This window comes from Stegostoma tigrinum, chromosome 3 (genome assembly GCF_030684315.1).
Source record: "Stegostoma tigrinum isolate sSteTig4 chromosome 3, sSteTig4.hap1, whole genome shotgun sequence".
Classification (NCBI taxonomy): Eukaryota; Metazoa; Chordata; class Chondrichthyes; order Orectolobiformes; family Stegostomatidae; genus Stegostoma; species Stegostoma tigrinum.
The window spans coordinates 115091738-115110955 of record NC_081356.1 but is presented as its reverse complement, the minus strand read 5'-3'; the positions used below and the strand labels follow the sequence as shown (position 1 = coordinate 115110955).

Sequence of the window (19218 nt, the reverse complement as noted above, 5' to 3'; positions counted from 1 at the left end):
ACACCAAAAATCGTAAGTACAACAAACTCACTGGCTCCTGCCACCCACAAGAGGATTCCTGCACCTCCCAAATCCCGAGTCTGTCCCTGCCCCCCCCCCCCCACCATGCACCCGCCGCCATTGACCATGAGGACACGGCCGGAGACCCCACCGATGACGTCACATCCGCCTCCGCCGGCCACACCACTTCCGGGACCGCAGCTGCAGTCACCGCCTCCACTTCCAGTTACAACACCTCACACACCACCCTCACCACAGCTGCCGCTGCCCACCCCGCTCCTCTAACCGGCGACGGAACCCCGCCCACAGCTGACGACCTCATCACTCCGCCCACAACCTCCACAGCCAGCAACCCCAGAGAAGACAGCCACACTGAGCCCTGCCGCATCTTCACCTTCCCCCCAGACCTCTCACTGACTGAGGACGAACGGTCAGTCCTAAGCACGGGGCTCACCTTTGTCCCCCTACAACCACACATCAACGAATACCAGTCACGGTTGGACACAGAACAGTTTTTCCGCTGCCTTTGCCTCCATGCCTACTTCTTCAACTGGGAACCTAACTCTCCCTCCAGTGACCCCTTCGCCCGCTTCCAACACAAGTCCTCCTCCTGGACACCACCCCCAGGCCTCCTACCTTCCCTCGACCTCTTCATCTCCAACTGCCGTCGAGACATTAACCGCCTCAACCTCTCCACCCCTCTCACCCACTCCAACCTCTCCCCTGCAGAACGGGCAGCCCTCCGCTCCAACCCCAACCTCACCATCAAACCCGCAGACAAGGGTGGCACAGTGGTAGTATGGCGCACTGACCTCTACATCGCAGAGGCCAAACGCCAACTCTCCGACACCACCTCCTACCGCCCCCTCAATCATGACCCCACACCCGAGCACCAAACCATCATCTCCAACACCATTCATGACCTCATCACCTCAAGGGACCTCCCACCCACAGCCTCCAACCTCATTGTTCCCCAACCCCGCACGGCCCATTTCTATCTCCTTCCCAAAATCCACAAACCTGCCTGCCCTGGTCGACCCATTGTCTCAGCCTGTTCCTGCCCCATCGAACTCATCTCCACCTATCTGGACTCCATTTTCTCCCCTTTGGTCCAGGAACTCCCTACCTACGTCCGTGACGCCACCCACGCCCTCCACCTCCTCCAGGACTTCCAATTCCCTGGCCCCCAACACCTCATTTTCACCATGGACGTCCAGTCCCTATACACCTGTATTCCGCATGCAGATGGCCTCAAGGCCCTCCGCTTCTTCCTGTCCCGCAGGCCCGACCAGACCCCCTCCACCGACACCCTCATCCGCCTAGCCGAACTCGTCCTCACCCTCAACAACTTCTCTTTCGATTCCTCCCACTTCCTACAGACAAAGGGGGTGGCCATGGGCACCCGCATGGGCCCCAGCTATGCCTGCCTCTTTGTAGGTTACGTGGAACAGTCCCTCTTCCGCACCTACACAGGCCCCAAACCCCACCTCTTCCTCCGGTACATTGATGATTGCATCGGCGCCGCCTCTTGCTCCCCAGTGGAGCTTGAACAGTTCATCCACCTCACCAACACCTCCAACCCCAACCTTCAGTTCACCTGGGCCATCTCCAGCACATCTCTCACCTTCCTGGACCTCTCAGTCTCCATCTCAGGCAACCAGCTTGTAACTGATGTCCATTTCAAGCCCACCGACTCCCACAGCTACCTAGAATACACTTCCTCCCACCCACCCTCCTGCAAAAATTCCATCCCCTATTCCCAATTCCTCCGCCTCCGCTGCATCTGCTCCCACGATGAGGCATTCCACTCCCGCACATCCCAGATGTCCAAGTTCTTCAAGGACTGCAACTTTCCCCCCGCAGTGGTCGAGAACGCCCTTGACCGCATCTCCCGCAACACATCCCTCACACCCCGGCCCCGCCACAACCTCCCAAAGAGGATCCTCCTCGTTCTCTCACACCACCCCACCAACCTCCGGATACAATGCATCATCCTCCGACACTTCCGTCATCTATAATCCGACCCCACCACCCAAGATATTTTTCCATCCCCACCCCTGTCTGCTTTCACCACTCTCTTCGTGACTCCCTTGTTCGCTCCTCACTGCCCTCCAACCCCACCACACCCGGCACCTTCCCCTGCAACCGCAAGAAATGCTACACTTGCCCCCACACCTCCTCCCTCACCCCTATCCCAGGCCCCAAGATGACTTTCCATATTAAGCAGAGGTTCACCTGCACATCTGCCAATGTGGTATACTGCATCCATTGTACCCGGTGTGGCTTCCTCTACATTGGGGAAACCAAGCAGAGGCTTGGGGACCGCTTTGCAGAACACCTCTGCACGGTTCGCAATAAACAACTGCACCTCCCAGTCGCAAACCATTTCCACTCCCCCTCCCATTCTTTAGATGACATGTCCATCATGGGCCTCCTGCAGTGCCACAATGATGCCACCCAAAGGTTGCAGGAACAGCAATTCATATTCCGCTTGGGAAACTTGCAGCCCAATGGTATCAGTGTGGACTTCACCAGCTTCAAAATCTCCCTTTCCCCCAACGCATCCCAAAACCAGCCCAGTTCGTCCCCTGCCCCACTGCACCACACAACCAGCCCAGCTCTTCCCCTCCATCCACTGCATCCCAAAACCAGTCCAGCCTGTCTCTGCCTCCCTAACCGGTTCTTCCTCTCACCCATCCCTTCCTCCCACCCCAAGCCGCACCTCCATCTCCTACTTACTAACCTCATCCCACCTCCTTGACCTGTCCGCCTTCCCTGGACTGACCTATCCCCTCCCCACCTATACTGTCTTCTCCACCTATCTTCTTTTCTCTCCATCTTCGGTCCACCTCCCCCTCTCTCCCTATTTATTCCAGAACCCTCACCCCATCCCCCTCTCTGATGAAGGGTCTAGGCCTGAAACGTCAGCTTTTGTGCTCCTGAGATGCAGCTTGGCCTGCTGTGTTCCTCCAGCTTCACACTTTATTATCTCTCCAGTGGTATATCCTTTATCAATGATAATTAAACAGACCCTTAGATTTTGTATAGAAAGGCTGATTGGTAATAATGAACCATCAACTGCCAGTGGTTGGTAACCAGAGCCTAGCCCCTCAATCCCCTTCACTGTCAGTCTGGATACCTTGGCACAGTGGGCTGCCAGCAGTTCTAGCAGTGGCCATCAGTCCCAGTGGCACTGCTGGAACTACAAATCTGTTGGCCTTTTGATTTGCTGGCAGCTTTTTACAATGGTATTTGTTCCTGAGACTGGAGTCCTGGATCCAACAAAGAAGCATTGGTTCCAGTGGCACATTCATTAGGATTGTGGAACATTTAAGCCAGAATTGGTGGTAGGAAGGTGATGTTGTGATGCAGGGAGTATAATGTGGACTATGATTTTCAGCTTAGTCCAGGCCATTGTTGTTCCACCTACCTAGTTTAAAACTATACTCCTGAATAATAATTCTTAGAGCCCTTCTTGGGTTTAAATTAAACAATTAATACAGAGAGAACTAGCCTTTTGGATACAGAATTGGCTCAAACATAGGAGATGGGGATGTCGGAGGGTTGCTTTTCAGACTGGAGGCCTGTGCCCAGTGGTATACCACAAAGATCAGTGCTGAATCCACTGCTTTTTGTCATTTTGGATGTGTCTCCCTCCTCATAAGAAGGATGTTCTGAAACTTAAAAGGGTTCAGAAAAGATTTACAAGGATGTTGCCAGGATTGGAGGGTTTAAACTATGGGGAGGGGCTGAATAGGCTGGGGCTATTTTCCCTGGAGCATAAAAGCTGAGGGGTGACGTTACAGAGGTTTATAAAATCATAAGAGGCATGGATAGGGTAAATAGACATGGTCTTCTCCCCAGGGTGGGTGAGTCCAAAACTAGAGGGCATTGGTTTAAGGTGAGAGGGGAAAGATTTGAAAGGGACCTAAGGGGCAACATTTTCCTGCAAATGTGGTGCGTGTATGGAATGAGCTGCCAGATGAAGTGATGGAGGCTGGTACGATTACAACATTTAAAAAGCATCTGGATGGGTATATGAAAAGGAAGGGTTTAGAGGGATATGGGACAAATGCTGGCAAATGGGACTAGATTTATTCAGGATATCGGATTTGCATGGATGAGTTGGACTGAAGGGTCTGTTTCCACGCGTACATCTCTATGCCTCTAATTGCTATTTTAATAATTCTACAAGCGTACATTTAAAGTGCACACAACATTTTGTAGATCTTCCTTACACACCCTATGTGAACTCTGATGAAAGAGAAGGAATGAGAAATACTCTGACCAGCTCAAGGAAATAGAAGAAATATTCAACATTATAAAAAGGTGAGAACAAAATATCCCATCACGAGTGTTCCAAAGGAGGTTAACTAACATAATCTGTTATTTACTTTTTCTTTCTACTATTTTTGCTATACCACGGGCTACTATGTCCCAGAGACAAGGCATTCAGTCACACTTGGGTGGCACGGTGACTCAGTGGTCAGCACTGCAGCCTCACAGCGCCAGGGCCCCGGGTTCGATTCCAGCCTCGGGTAACTGTCTGTGCGGACTTTGCACATTCTCCCCCTGTCTGCGTGGGTTTCCTCCGGGTGCTCCGGTTTCCTCCCACAGTCCAAAGATGTGCAGGCTAGGTGGATTGGCCATAATAAATTGCCCGTAGTGTTCAGCGGTGTGTGGGTTATAGGGGGGATGGGTCTGGGTGGGATGCTCCAAGGTGTGGTGTGGACTTGTTGGGCCGATGGGCCTGTTTCCACACTATAGGGATCTAATCTAATTTTGCTGAAGAAGAAAAACCATCATTGGATTACATCTTGGACATCACTAGGGGAAGCGAATACTTTGGCAGCTTTCATCCTTTACTAGCATTACATTTTGAAGTATATGTTACCTGGGAAGTGTATTCTCACCTGTATTCAGATAACCCTAGCAGCAGATCTCCTGGCAAAATTCTAAATTCATGCTTGGGAGAAGGGATAATATACAGGCCAGTCAATTTCTTTGAGAACTTTTTTTTCAACAGATCATACATTACAAGTGTCTGGAACAAAGAAAATAATAATATTGATAAAATTTTAAAATCAGCATCTACGTGGGGTGCAGGTTTGTTAGATGGTAGAAATTAATTGTTCAAAGGTAAATTGAGCTGTGAACAAGATAGAAAGTACAATATTTCAATACTTATCCTTTCTGCTGATTAATACTGTGAGAGAACTGTCCACAACCTTTCAAGGAAATGGCTGGACTGTAGGCATTTGTGGCATTTCCTGTTTTTGCTGATGATAATTGTTTGATTTCTTTAATTCAGTGAGACAGCAGTATAAGACCGTATGATGTAAAAGCAGAAGTAGGCACAGCAACTCTGCTCTGCCATTCACTGAGATCATTGCTAATTTGACAATTGTCAATTCCACTTTTCTGCCTTTTCCCAATAATGCATTAATTTCTTTACTGATAAAATATTTCAGACTTAATTATGTGGAATAACCCAACCTCTTCAGCTGTCTGTAATTAAAAGAAGCCCACAAATTCTTTACTCTTTGAGGGAATAAACTTGTCTCTCTTTTCAATGGGTGGCTGCTTACTCTGCAATTATGCCCTCTGCTCCTAAACATTCCCACAAGAGGAAACAACCTTCCTGTATCTACCCTGTGAAGCCCCCAAGAATTGTATATGCTTCAATAATGTCTCCTCTCATTCAACTAAACTCCAATGAGTACAAGCCCAACCTACTCAACTTCTCCTTATAAGAAATCTCTCCATTTCCAGAATCATCCATTCCAACGAACCTTCGCTGGACTAGCTCCAATGGCAAAATATCATTCCCAAGGTAAAGGGACGAAACTGTTTCATAGTATTCTAGGGTTGATCTAACCAGTATGTTGTATGGATTTAGTAACACTTCCCAATTGTTCCATCGAAATAAATACAACATTCTACTTGCCTTCCCCACTACCTGTTGAACTTGTATATTAGCTTTTTGTGATTCATGAACAAGGACTAGTAAATCCCTCTCTGCTGCAGCATTTTGCAGTATTTCTCCATTTAAATAATAGTGAACTCTGTTATCCTCCTACTAAAGTGTATAACCTCACATTTTCCCATTCTATATTCTTTCTGCAAACCAAACTTAACCAGTCCATAATCCTTCTGTGGACTCTATCATTCTCACTACATGCCCTTCCACTTATTTCTTTGTCATCTGCAAACATGGCAATAGTACATTCGTTTCCCTCAAAGTCATTATTATATATTGTAAATTATTTTGACCCATGAAGCATGCCACTATTTGCAGGTTGCCATCCTGGAAGTGCCCCCCCTTATCACAAATCTATACTTTCTATTAGTTAGGTAATCCTCTATCCATACTATTATACTACCCCACCCAACACAGTGGGCTCAAATCTTTTAAGTAGCTTACTGAGTTACCTTATTGAACATTTTTTAGAAATCTAAATATATTACATCTAACAGTTCCCCATTATCTATCCTGCATACTACTTCCTGAGAATTCTAATAAAATTTTCAGACATAATTTCCCTTCCATGAAGCCATGTTGACAGCTTGATTATATTATACATTTCTAACATCTCTGCTATCAGATCCTTTATAATAGACTGTAACATTTTTGTAATAACAGATGTTAAGCTAATTGGCCTGTAGTTACCTGCTTTTTATCTCTCTCTCTTTTTGGACAATGGCAATCTTCCAACACTCTGGGACTTTTCCAGAATCTAAGACTCCTTGGAATTCTACTAGCAGTGTATTCACTATCTTGGTAACTATTTCCTTTAATGCCCTAATATACAGCACATGAGATCCATGGGGGCCTATCAGCCTTTAGTCCCATTAGTTTCCCCAGTACTTTTCTATCTAGTGTTGGTTATTCTATTTATATCTCGTCATTCCTTGATAATTTAGCACTTTTGGAATGCTCTTCATGTCTTCCACCATAAAGATCGATACAAAGTATTTTTTCAACTCTTGTCTTTTCCTGTTTCCCCCATCATTATTTCCCCAGCCTCTTCTCGAAGTAGCCTGTGTTCACTTTGGCCTCTCTCTTTCCTTGTACGTATTTAAAGACTTTAATATTACTTGCCAGTTTGCCATCTAAAGGTTATTTTCTCCCTCTGTTTTTGTTCAGCTTTTGTTGGTTTTAGAAACTTTCCCAGTCCTCTGGCTTGCCCCTAATCTTTACCACATTTGTATTTTTTTCTTACAATTTGATGCAATCCTTTGATTAACCATTGTTGGTTTCTTCACTTCCTAAAGTCCTGCTTTGTCATTTGGATTTATCTCTGTTGTGAGCCAAGGACTATTTTCTTAAACTAATGCTCATCCACCATCTTTTTTAAACTAGGGCACACAGTTTAACAATAAGGGATCTGCCATTTAGACTGAGTTGAGAAGAATTTATTTTTTCTGAAGGTTGTCAGCCTGTGTACCCCAGAGAGAAGTGCAGATTGGAGTATTCAAAATATTCGAGGTAGAGTTAGATATTTGATTGACAAAGGAGTCAAAATTTTTGGGAGTCCCAGAGGAATGGAATCAAGGCCATGATCCAATCAGGTCTGACCTTGCTGAGTGGTGATGGATGGCTTACTTCTGGCCCTAATTCTTGTGTCTTTTTGAAGCTTTGGCACATTGGACTTAATTTGCATGACATTGCTGATAGTGTTTTATTCAGAATTGCAGTTTTATACTGCTATGAAAGCAGCCTCATTCCCACATTCAATGAACAAAAGCACGTCCAACAAGAATGAATGACATAGAATGGATTAAACAGACAGGAAAATAGAGAGCAGGTTTTGACCAGTTCCAGAGGTGATGGAAGCAAAAGTGTTTGGTAAAGGAAATATGTTGTATTATTTACATAGGCCCAGAGGAACTCACACCCTCCCAAGACCCCACAAATAATCTGGGCCAATGTTTCAAAATCTCCCCTCCCCCTACCACATCTCAAAATCAGCCCAGCTCGTCCTTGATAATAAAGTGTGAGGCTGGATGAACACAGTTTCACACATCACAGTTTCTCTGATGAAGGGTCTAGGCCCGAAACGTCAGCTTTTGTGCTCCTGAGATGCTGCTTGGCCTGCTGTGTTCATCCAGCTTCACACTTTATTATCTTGGATTCTCCAGCATCTGCAGTTCCCATCATCCCAGCTCGTCCTTACCTCCCTACCCTGTCCTTCCTCCCACCTATCCTCTCCTCCCACCTCAAGCCCCAGCCCCATCTTCTACCCACTAAACTCATCCTGCCCCCCTGACCTGTCTGTCCTCCCTGGACTGACCTACCTCCTGCCTACTTCCCTACCTACACTCACCTTTACTGGCTCCATCCCCACCTCTTTGACTGGGCTGTCTCCTCTCCACCTATCTTCTCTTCTATCCATCTTCTGTCCACCTCCCCCTCTCTCCCTATTTATTTCAGAACTTCCTACCCCTCTCCCATTTCTGAGGAAGGGTCTAGGCCCGAAACGTCTGCTTTCCTGCTCCTCTGATGCTGCTGGCCTGCTGTGTTCATCCAGCTCTACACCTTTGCATCTTAGATTCTCCACCATCTGCAGTTCCTACTATCTTTGGGTCAATGTTTCCCTGATTTCGCCACCTTCCCTCACCGAGTTACCAGCCCTCCATCTGTTTTTCTTTGGTGAATCTGGTGAGTTGTATTTGGATGTCATATAGGCATCCATCCTTTTCTGATTTTCATTTTCAATGATATCAGTGTAAACAAGTATTGGGAAGGAAGGAAAACTGGCTGCTGACTTGCATTAATCGGTTTTACACTATTGCCAAAGTCAAGCCATCTGCCACTGACATAGATAAGCTGTGATAATTTATATCAGGTCCAGACACACCGTTCGTATAATTTTGTACTGTAACAGAATTGAAAAAAAATACCTGAAAAATGGGCCTTGGTGTTTCTGTGAAAGTAGCTGAGCTCTTATCTGAAAGGATGTAAAGTTTCATATCTCTCACGAGTACAGTGCTTGTACTTTCAACCAGCCCCCGCTCTGACTGGACTGCTCGTCCAATATACTTAGATTTTCTTATGTTCCAGACAGAGATAACCTCTGCATTTAAGCTCATGCACACTATATACCTACAATACAATAAACACAGAAATAAGATCTTGAAACAAATAAATCGAAATGAGTAATAGTTTACAGAACCTGTTTTACTCACTTACTTCAAAAGATAGAGTGTTGTTTAATTTTTTTCTGCATGTCGTTAAAAATATTCTCCCTGCTGTGTGTTCTAGGATCAGTTCACAAAGCTGTTCCTGTATATCTACAATATTAATAACTAGCCAACAATAAGCATTGGTATCTACCAACTCAGAAAATTGCCCAGGTATGTCTTGCCACAAAAAGCAGGACAAATTCAAACAAACTAATAACTGCTCTATCAAGCTACTCTCAATAAACAGTGGAGTAGGTTGGAAGTCACACAATACCAGGTTATAGTCCAACAGGTTTATTTGAAATCACAAACTTTTGGAGCACTGCTCCATTGTCAGGTGAATGGAGAGAAGTGCTGTCCAACATCAGCATCTCTACAACAGTAGAACAGGGGAGACAGCGGCACAGAGGTATTGCTACTGCACTACTAATCTAGGTAATTCTCTAAAGTCATTGGTTTAAGTCCTAAAATGACAGCTGGTGAAATTTAAATTCAACTTTTAAATCTTAAATATAAAGCTCGCCTCTGTCATGGTAACCAAGAAGCTTTTGTCAATTGACATTTAAAAACAAAACTGCTCAGTCACCAATATCCTTTCTGGAAATCTATTTTGCACCTTTTCAGGTCTGGCCCACATGTGAGTCCAGGCCCACAGCAATGTGGCTGACTCATAACTGTCCTCTGAAATGGCTCATTGTGGGCCATCGGCAGTGGCAGAATTAGACTCCGACAAAATCAGCAACCTCACGGCCTGACATATCCTCACTCTACAATAGCATCAAGCCAGGACATCAAACCTGATTCAATGAAGACTGTGGGAAGGCAACACAGAGTCAAAGCCTTCCATACCAAAAATGAGGTATCGCCCTGGAGAAACTAAAATAAAAAGGACTACTTGTGTGCCAAACAGCATAAAGCAGCAAGTGACAGGACTAACAGATTCCTCAATCAACGTCCTCCTAAAATACATCACCTCACACTTTTCAGACTTAAATTCTATTTGCCAGTGTTCAGCCCATCTGACAAACCCTTCTATATCATTCTGTGATTTTGTGTCATCTGTGATAACACTGATCATACCTCCTACGTTCATGTCCAGATCATTGTGGGCTGAAGGGCCTGTTCTGTGCTGTACTGTTCTATGTTCTATGTTCTATGTTCTATTAATGAACACTACAAAGATAAGGCACACAGCACCAAATCCTATGACATGCTACTGAACAGAGACTTGCAGACATTAAAGCATTCTGCAACTATCAACATCCGCTTTCTGTCACCCAATTAACTTTAGATTCAAATTGCCAAATTGCCCTGGATCCCATGGGCTCTTGTTAATTCATCCACTTTGCAAGATCTAGTCAAAAGCTTCTCTGATGTCCACGAAGACTGCTACCTTCATCTACACAAACAGTCACCACCTTGAAAAATTCCATCAAATTTGTTAGACATGATCTCACCCTTTCAAAGCCATACTGACCATCCTTGATTAATTCTAAACTCTCCAAGTGGAGATTAATTCTGTCCCTCAGAAATGTTTCCAACAGTTTCTCTGCCAAGATGTTAGCCTGGAGTTTTCTGATTTATTCTTACCACCCTTCTTGAAAAATGCTAACACATCAGCTGTCCTCCAATCCTCTGGCACCTCTTCTGTGGCCAGAGAGGGTTTGAAAATTAATGACAAGGCACTTGCAATCGTCTCTCTTGCCTCCACAGTTGCATAGGGTACATCTCATCTGGGCCTGGGGATTTATCCCTTTTCAAACTGGCTAAAACTGCTAGTAACACCACTCCTTCAATGCTAATTCAAATTAATTATAGCCCCTCTCCCTGATTTCTATACATGCATCATCCTTCTCTAAAGTGAATATAGATGCAAAGTACACACTTCAAACTTCAGCTCTGACTTCTACCTAGATATAAAGATTGCAACTTTGGTTCCTAACAGGCCCTACTCTTTTCCTGGTTATTTGCTTGCCACTAATATACTTTAAAAAAAAGCAAGAACAAAGAAAATTACTGCACAGGAGCAGACCCTTCGGCCCTCTAAACTGCACCGACATGCTGCCTGTCACAACTGAAATCCCCTACCCTTCCGGGACAGTATCCCTCCATGCCCATTCCATTTATATATTTGTGAAGACGCCCTTTAAAAGTCACTATAGTATCTGCTTCCATTACCTCCCCCGGCAGTGAGTTCCAGGCAACCACCACACTCTGTTTAAAAAAAACTTGCTTTGTACATCACCTTCAAACCTTACCCCTCGCAGCTTAAATCTATGCCCACTAGTAACTGACTCTTCCACCCTGGAAAAAGGCTTCTGATGATCCACTCTGTCCATGCCCTTCATAATCTTGTAGACCTCTATCAGGTCACCCCTCAACCTCTGTCATTCCAGTGAGAACTACCCCAGTTTCTCCAACCTGTCCTCATAACTAATGCCCTCCATACCAGGCAATATTTGGTAAATCTTATCTGTACCCTCTCCAAAGCCACCACATCCTTCTGATACTGCGGCGACCAGAATTGAACACAATATTGTAAATGCGGCCTAACTAAGGTTCTATAAAGCTGCAACATTACCTGATAATTTCTAAACTCAATGCTCTGGCCATGAAGGCAAGTATGCCATATGCCTGGTTGACTACATTCTCTGACTGCGTTGGTACTTTTAGTTACCTGTGAACCTGTACACCCAGATCCCTCTGACTATCAGTACTCTTAAGGGTTCTGCTATTTACCATACATTTTCCATCTGCATTAGCTCTTCCGTAACGCATTACCTCACATCTTTCCAGATTAAACTCCATCTACCATCTCTCCACCCAAGTCACCAACCGATCCATATCCAGCTGTATCCTCTGACAGCCCTCATCGCTATCCGCAATTCGACAATCCTTTGTGTCATCGGCAAACTTACTAATCAGGCCAGTTATATTTTCCTCCAGGCTGTTAATATACATTATAAATAGCAAAGGTCCCAACACTGATCCCTGAGGAACGCCACTAGTCACAGCCCTCCAATCTGAAATGCACCCTTCTACTGTTACCCTATGTCTTCTATGACTGAGTCAGTTTTTTAATCTTTCTTTCAAGCTCAGCTCTGACCCTGTGCAACTTTACCTGCTGTATCAGCCTGCCATGAGGGACCTTGTCAAAGGCCTTACTGAAGTCCATGTAGACAACATCCACTGCCCTACCCTCATCGATCATCTTCATCACTTCCTTGAGACACGACCCCCCCCTTCAGAAAACCATACTGCTTCTCACTAATATGTCCACTTATTTCCAAGTGGGTGTAAATCCTGTCTCGAAGAATCCTCTCCAATAATTTCACTACCACTGACATAAGGCTCACCGGCCTGTAATTAGCTGGATTGAACATTTCTGAATTTTCCTTAAAGTTACCCGCCAGTGTTTTCTCATAATTCCTCTCTGCTCTTCCAATTCTTTTTGAGCAACCCCCTGTACTTTCTATACTCCTCTAGGCCATCTGCTGTTTTGAGCTTTCATTATCTACCCTAAGCTTTCTTTTGTTTTCCTTATCCAATCCTATATATTCCTGATATCCAGAGTTTTATAGACATGTTGTTGCCACCTTTTATCTTTATGGGACCATGTTGGCCCTGTATTCTATTACCCTTCTGACTGTCTTCCATTGCCCTGATGTGAATTTTCTTGCAAGTAGCTACCTGTCATACCTTATTAAACTGACCTTCTTTCAAATCCAGGGCCTTTATTTCAAACGCTTCTTTATCCTTATCCATAATTACCTTGATTTTAACTGAATTATAGTCACCATCACTGAAATTCTCCCCTAGTATCACATGTATCACTTCTCCAGCTTCTTTCCCTAAAATTATGTCCAACTTGCACTCTCTCGCGTGGGACCTTCTACACGTTGGCTTAAAAAGGTCTCCTGAACATGTTAAAAATTCCATCTCCTCTAAGCCTTTCATAATCGATCCAAGTTAATACTTGAGAAGTTTTATTATAATTATATATAAAAACAAAAATATGTATAATTAATAATTATTAATTTATTATGCTTACACTTCTTTGAGATTTACCTACATGTCTATCTTTCTATCTCTCCTTTGCTGTTTGGGGGGCTTCTAGGCTACCCCCAGTGAAGTGATTTCCCCACTTTTTATTTAAAAGTCATCCCCCGATTAATAATAAATAATTTTCAAAAATCCACAGGCATAATTTAATGTGGTAAAATTTAGATGCAATTTGTACAATTAATCCAATTGTGGATGCAGTAACCTTACCCAGGATAGCTTTTCATTGGAACAATTTCCTCAATCATTTCAGTGTTCTTCATATTGTTCACACTGATGCTCAATGACTGATCATTGATCTTAGAAGCTAAGTTCCAGACCCGCAGGAAATTTTCTCCATTACAGATGGCCAGGCAGAAATGCAGGTCAAGGCATGCACCTGAAATATCAAGACATCCATTATTCTACTGGATGTAACATGATATATTTAATGGAAAGTTTCTCACATGAATATTAGAAATATCCACGATATGGAGGTGCCAGTGTTGGACTGGGGTAGACGAAGTCAGAAGTCACAGGACACCACTTATAGTCCAACAGTTTATTTTGAAATCACAAGCTTTCGCAGCGCTGCTCCTTTACCTGACGAAGAAGCAGTGCTATGAAAGCTTGTGATTTCAAATAAATTAGTTGGATTAGAAATAGGAGCAGATATAGGTCGTACTATCCCTTAACCTTGCTCCATTATTCAATGAGTCCATGTTCGATCTTCTATGTCAACCTCACTTCCCTGCTTTATCCAAATATCCTCCAATTTTCATGGTATCCAAAATTCTATTTCTATATTCAATATACTCAGTGAGCATCCAACAATGGAGGGTTACTAGGGAAAGGACGAGACATATTAGAGACCAAGGGGGTAGTTCTTGCATACAGCCAGTGGACATGGGTGAGGTCTTAAGTGAATACTTCTCATTTGCATTCACTCAGGGGAAAGATGGGATTTTCTGTTTGGATGGTGAGGTTCTAGAACACGTTAAGATTAAGAAGTTTGAGGTATAACATGTATTGCAGGCTGCATCCCAGAGGCAAAGGAATAGATTTTTGGGACCCTGGCAGAGATATTTAATATCGCACTGCATAATGCAAAATGACCGGAGGATATCTAAAGTGGTTCCTTTGTTCAAGAAGGGTACCAGGGCAAGGCCAGGTAATTACAGACCAGTTAGTCTGATGTTAATGATAGCAAGTTGTTGGAAAAATTCTAAAGGGCAGGATTAAACAATACTCAGAAAGGAAGGAATTGGTCAGGGATATTCAGCACAGATTTGTTAGATGGAAATCCTGTCTGACTAATTTAATTGAGTGTTTTTTTGAAAAGATGACTAAACATATTGATGAGGGTAATGCAATTGATGTCGTTTGCATGAACTTCAGTGAGGTTTGACATGGAAGGCTGGTCCAAGTGGTGAGACCACATGGGATCCCAGGCAAATTGGATCCAAAACTGGCTTGCAAGTAGGTGATGGTGGAGCATAGTTTTTGTGATTGGAAGTCTGTGACCAACAATGCACCACATGAATCAGTGCTAGGACCCTTGCTGTTTGTTACGTGCATTAACAACCTGATGTTAATATAGAAAGTATAATAAATAAGTTTTCAGACGACACAAAAATTGATGATATTGATGACAGTATGGGGAATGGCCTCAGGCTACAGAGTGATTTGATCAGCTGGTAAATTGGGTAGAGCAATGGCAGATGGAATTTAATCCAAATAAGTGATGAAGGTGATTGAGAAGGGTTGAACGGTTAATGTTGCCTATATGGATTTTGGTAAGGCTTTTGACAAGGTCCCTCGTGGTAGGCTCATCCATAAGCTTAAGACACATGGGATCCACGGTGACTTGGCCACATTGGTTCTGAATTGACTTGAAGGCAGAGGAAGTGAAAGGGTGTTTATTTTGGCTGGAGATACATGACTAGTAATGTTTTGCAGGGATCCATACTGGGACTACTACCGTTTCTGATATATATAAGTGACACTGGATGAAAATATAGATCGGTGGGTTCGTGAGTTTGCAGACAACATGACTGTTTTCTGAGGAAGGGTCACTGGATATGAAATGTTAACTCTGATTTCTTTTCACAGATGCTGGCAGATGGGTTGAGTTCTTCCAGCAACTTCAGTTTTTGTCAATGATTGAGGAAGTTGTGGATAGTATAGAAGGTTATCAAAGGATGCAGCAGGATATAGATCAGTTGCAAATATGGGTGGAGAAGTAGCTGAGATAACAAAGTGTGAAGCTGGATGAACACAGCAGGCCAAGCAGCATCTCAGGAGCACAAAAGCTTAGCTGATGCAGTTTAATCCAGGTAAGTGTGAAGTGCTGCACTTTGGGAGATCAAGCATTAAGGAAAAGTATACAGTTAACGGCAGGACCCCGAACAGCAGTGACGTACAAAGGGATCTTGGCATTCAAGTCCATTGCTCCCTGAAAGTGATCACACAAATAGACAGGGTGGTAAAGAAGGCATATGGCATGCTTGCCTTTATTGGTCTGGGAATTGAGTATAAGAGTCGGGAAGTCAGGTGGACCTTTATAAGACTTTGGTTAGGCCACACTTAGAGAATTGCATTCAATTCTGGTCGGCACATTACAGAAAGGATGTGGAAGCTTTGGAGAGTGTGGAGAGCAGGTTTACCAGGATACTGCCTGGATTAGAGGGTATGAGCTATAAGGGAATGCTTGAAAAACTCAGGTTGATTTCTCTGGAGCAGTAGAGGCTGAGGGAAGACTTGATAGAAGTCTGTAAAAATATGAGAAACATAGATGGGGTTGACAGTAAGAATCTTTTTCCCAGAGTTGAAATGCCTATTGCAAGGGGGCATATATTTAAGATGAGAAGGGAAAAGTCTGAATGTGAGGGGTAAGATTTTTTTTAGAGAGTGGTAGGAATCTGGAACATACTGCCAGCAGTGGTGGCGGAGGCAGATACAATAGGGTGTTTAAGGGACTTTTGCTTAAGCAAATGAATATACAAGAAGTGGAGGGATATGGACCATGGGCAAGCAGAAGGGATTAATTTAGTTCGGTATCATGTTCAGCACGACATTGTGGGTGAAGGGCCCAGTCCTGTGTAGTACTATTCTATGTTCTATGTAATTGTGAGGTGATACACTTTGGTAGGTCTAATAAGGGAAGGCTATAGACAGCAATGCTGGATCCCCCTACGGAGTATTGAGGAACAAATGGATCCTGCTAAAGGTGTCAGCATGGGTATGTAGGGTGATGAAGATGGGATATGAGATCTTTTGCCCCCAGTAGCTGGCCCTTGGAATATAGAAACAAGGAAGTCATATTAAAACTTTGTAAAACACTCTTTAGGCCACCGATGGAGTACTGTGTGTGGTTCTGATCACCACACTATCAGAACGATGTGTTTGCACTGGAGAGGGTGCAGAGGACGTTCACTAGGATGTTACCTGGGAAAAAAAGATTCAGTTATGAGGACAGACTGGATAGACTAGGTTTCTTTCAATTGGAGCAGAGGAAGCTGAGCGGAAATCTGAGTGAGGTATATGAAATTATGAGAAACTAGAAAGAGTAGATCATGAGGATCTCTTCCTCATGGCAGATGTGTCCAAGATCAAACAGCATAAATTTAAAGTGTGGAGTAAATGGTCTAAAGGAGATCTGAGAAATTTTTTTTACGTTCACTAAAATAGGTGGCACCTTGGACAGTGAGGAAGGTTATCAGAAGTTGCAGCAGGATCTCGATCAGCTGGGGCAATGGGCCGAGAAATGCCAAATGGAGTTTAACATAGATAAGTGTGAGGTGTTGTATTTTGTAGAGACAGATCAAGGTGGGAGTTCCATGGTTAATGGTAGGGCCTTAAGGAGTGTAGTGGAACAGAGGGACCTTGGATTTCAGGTGCATGCTTCTCTGAAAGTGGAGTCACAGGTAGACAGGGCAGTGAAGAAGGCTTTTTGCACATTGCCCTTCATCAGTCAGGGCACTGAGTACAGAACTTGGGATGTTATATTGCAGTTGTACAGGATGTTGGTGAAGCCACACTTGGAGTATTGTGTTCATTTGGTCACTTTGCTATACGAAGGATGTTACTAAACCGGAAAGAATATAGAAAAAAATTGCAAGAATGTTGCAAGGACTCAAGGGATTGAGTAATAGGGAGAGGTTCAACAAGCTACGGCATTTTTCTTTACAATGTAGGCGATTGAGGGGGGATCTTAGAGAGTGTATAAGATCATTAGAGGCATGGAGAGGGTGAAGGCAGTCAGTCTTTTTTTCCCAGGGTTGGGGGATCAAGGATCAGAGGGCGTCAACTTAAGATAAGGAGGGAAAGAACACATGGGAACCTGAGGGGTAACTTTTTTTTACACAGAGAGTGGTACGCATATGGCATGTGCTGCCAGCGGAAGTGGTTGAGGCGGGTACATTAACAACATTTAAAAGGCATTTGGATGAATACATGGACAGAAAAGATTTAGAAGGATATGGGGCAAGTGCAGGGAAATGGGGTTAACATGGATGGACATGTTGGTTAGCATGGACCAATTTGGGCCAAAGGGCCTGTCTCCATGCTGTAAGACTCCATGACCCTATCCAGAGGTTGGAAGATACATGGAATGTACTAGCTAAGAGGGTGGTGGAGGCAGGTACTCTCACAATATACAAGAAGCATCTGGATGAGTATTAACAATGGCAGATTTATGAGGCTATGGACCAAGTCTATGGAAATGAGATTAGTGCAGGTTGGTATTTTTTGGTTGGCATAGACATAATGGACCAAAGCACCTGTTCCTATGACTCTAACATCCTAGTGAATCTCCTCTGCACCACCTCCAATGAAATGATATTCTTCCTATAGCATAATGACCAGAACTGCATACAGAACTTCAGCTGTGGCCCAACCAATGTCCTGCATAGCTTCAACATAATCTCCCTAGTCTAATAAAATCTGAAAGAACTCTCTATGCTGTAAGTCAAAACCAAAAACAGAAATTACTGGAAGAGCTCAGCAGATTTGGCAGCATCTGTGGAGAGAAATCAGAGTTAACGTTTCAGGTCGAGTGACCCTTCCCTGTAATCTAAGGAAGGGTCACTTGATCTAAAACATTAACTCTGATTTCTGTCTACAGATGCTGCCAGACCTGCTGAGCTTTAGTAGCAATTTCTGTTTTTGGCTCCCTGCCCGTGTTATCTATGCCTCGATTTATAAAGACAAGTATCCTGTAAACTTCCTTAACTGTCCTATTAACCTTCCCTGCAACCTTCAGATATTTGTGGACAAGCACCCCTAGATCCCTATTCCTCAGAGCCTCCTAGTGAATGAAAATATTTCTCCTCATTTCTGAGTTAATGGTGTGACCCTTGATTCTGAGATAATGCTCTCTGGTCCTAGTCTCTCCCGAAAGGGGAAAAAGTCTTTCTGTATCTACCCTGTAAAGTCCCCTAAGAATCTTGCTTGCCTCCAATCACTGTTGAAGAGAACTTGGCCAAGTGTTTATGGTCTTCAGTTTCTAAGTTCCAGGAGACAATCTCAGTGATGTTCATTTTAAACGAGCTGCACAATGCCAATATGTGAGAACCCACATGGTTTACAGACAAGACAGAAAGATGATGGTTACAACAGCCTTTCACTGTCCGGATGTAAGCAAAATTCTTCACACCAAACAGTTCAATGTGGAGCACTTCACACAGTCTTGAGGATGGATATCTGAAATTATATTTCACGCAAGAAAAGAAATTAAAATGAAACAAAGAACTGTGGATGCTGGAAATCTGAAACAGAAAAAGAAATCGCTGGAGGAACTCAGCAGGTGTGGCAGCAACATTGGAGAAAAAAAACAATGTTTCAAGTCCAGTGCCCCTTCTTTAGAACTGGTCTTCTGTTTTCTCTCCACCCATGGTGCCAGATCTGCTGAGTTTCTGCAGTGGTTTCTGTTTTTTTTAATAAGTAATAATTAATCTGTTGCCTATAAATCTATAGTGTGGCTTCAATTAA

The 19218-nt window shown here is 43.8% G+C and overlaps 1 protein-coding gene across 5 annotated transcripts in view; it reads right to left on the bottom strand.

Moving 5' to 3' along the window:
• LOC125451016 (NACHT domain- and WD repeat-containing protein 1-like) overlaps positions 1-19218 on the bottom strand; it is a 119943-nt gene that overhangs the window by 17223 nt on the left and 83502 nt on the right. For 3 of the 5 annotated variants that reach the window (XM_048527646.2, XM_048527645.2, XM_048527648.1), the window contains exons 23-26: positions 18683-18930; positions 13459-13627; positions 8905-9106; positions 4914-5044 (exon numbers count right to left, since the gene is read on the bottom strand). In XM_048527646.2, the coding sequence (XP_048383603.1) occupies positions 4914-5044; positions 8905-9106; positions 13459-13627; positions 18683-18930 (750 nt within the window). The remainder of the gene's footprint in view (positions 1-4913; positions 5045-8904; positions 9107-13458; positions 13628-18682; positions 18931-19218) is intronic. The other 2 variants (XM_048527649.1, XM_048527647.2) reach the window with 2 other exon arrangements.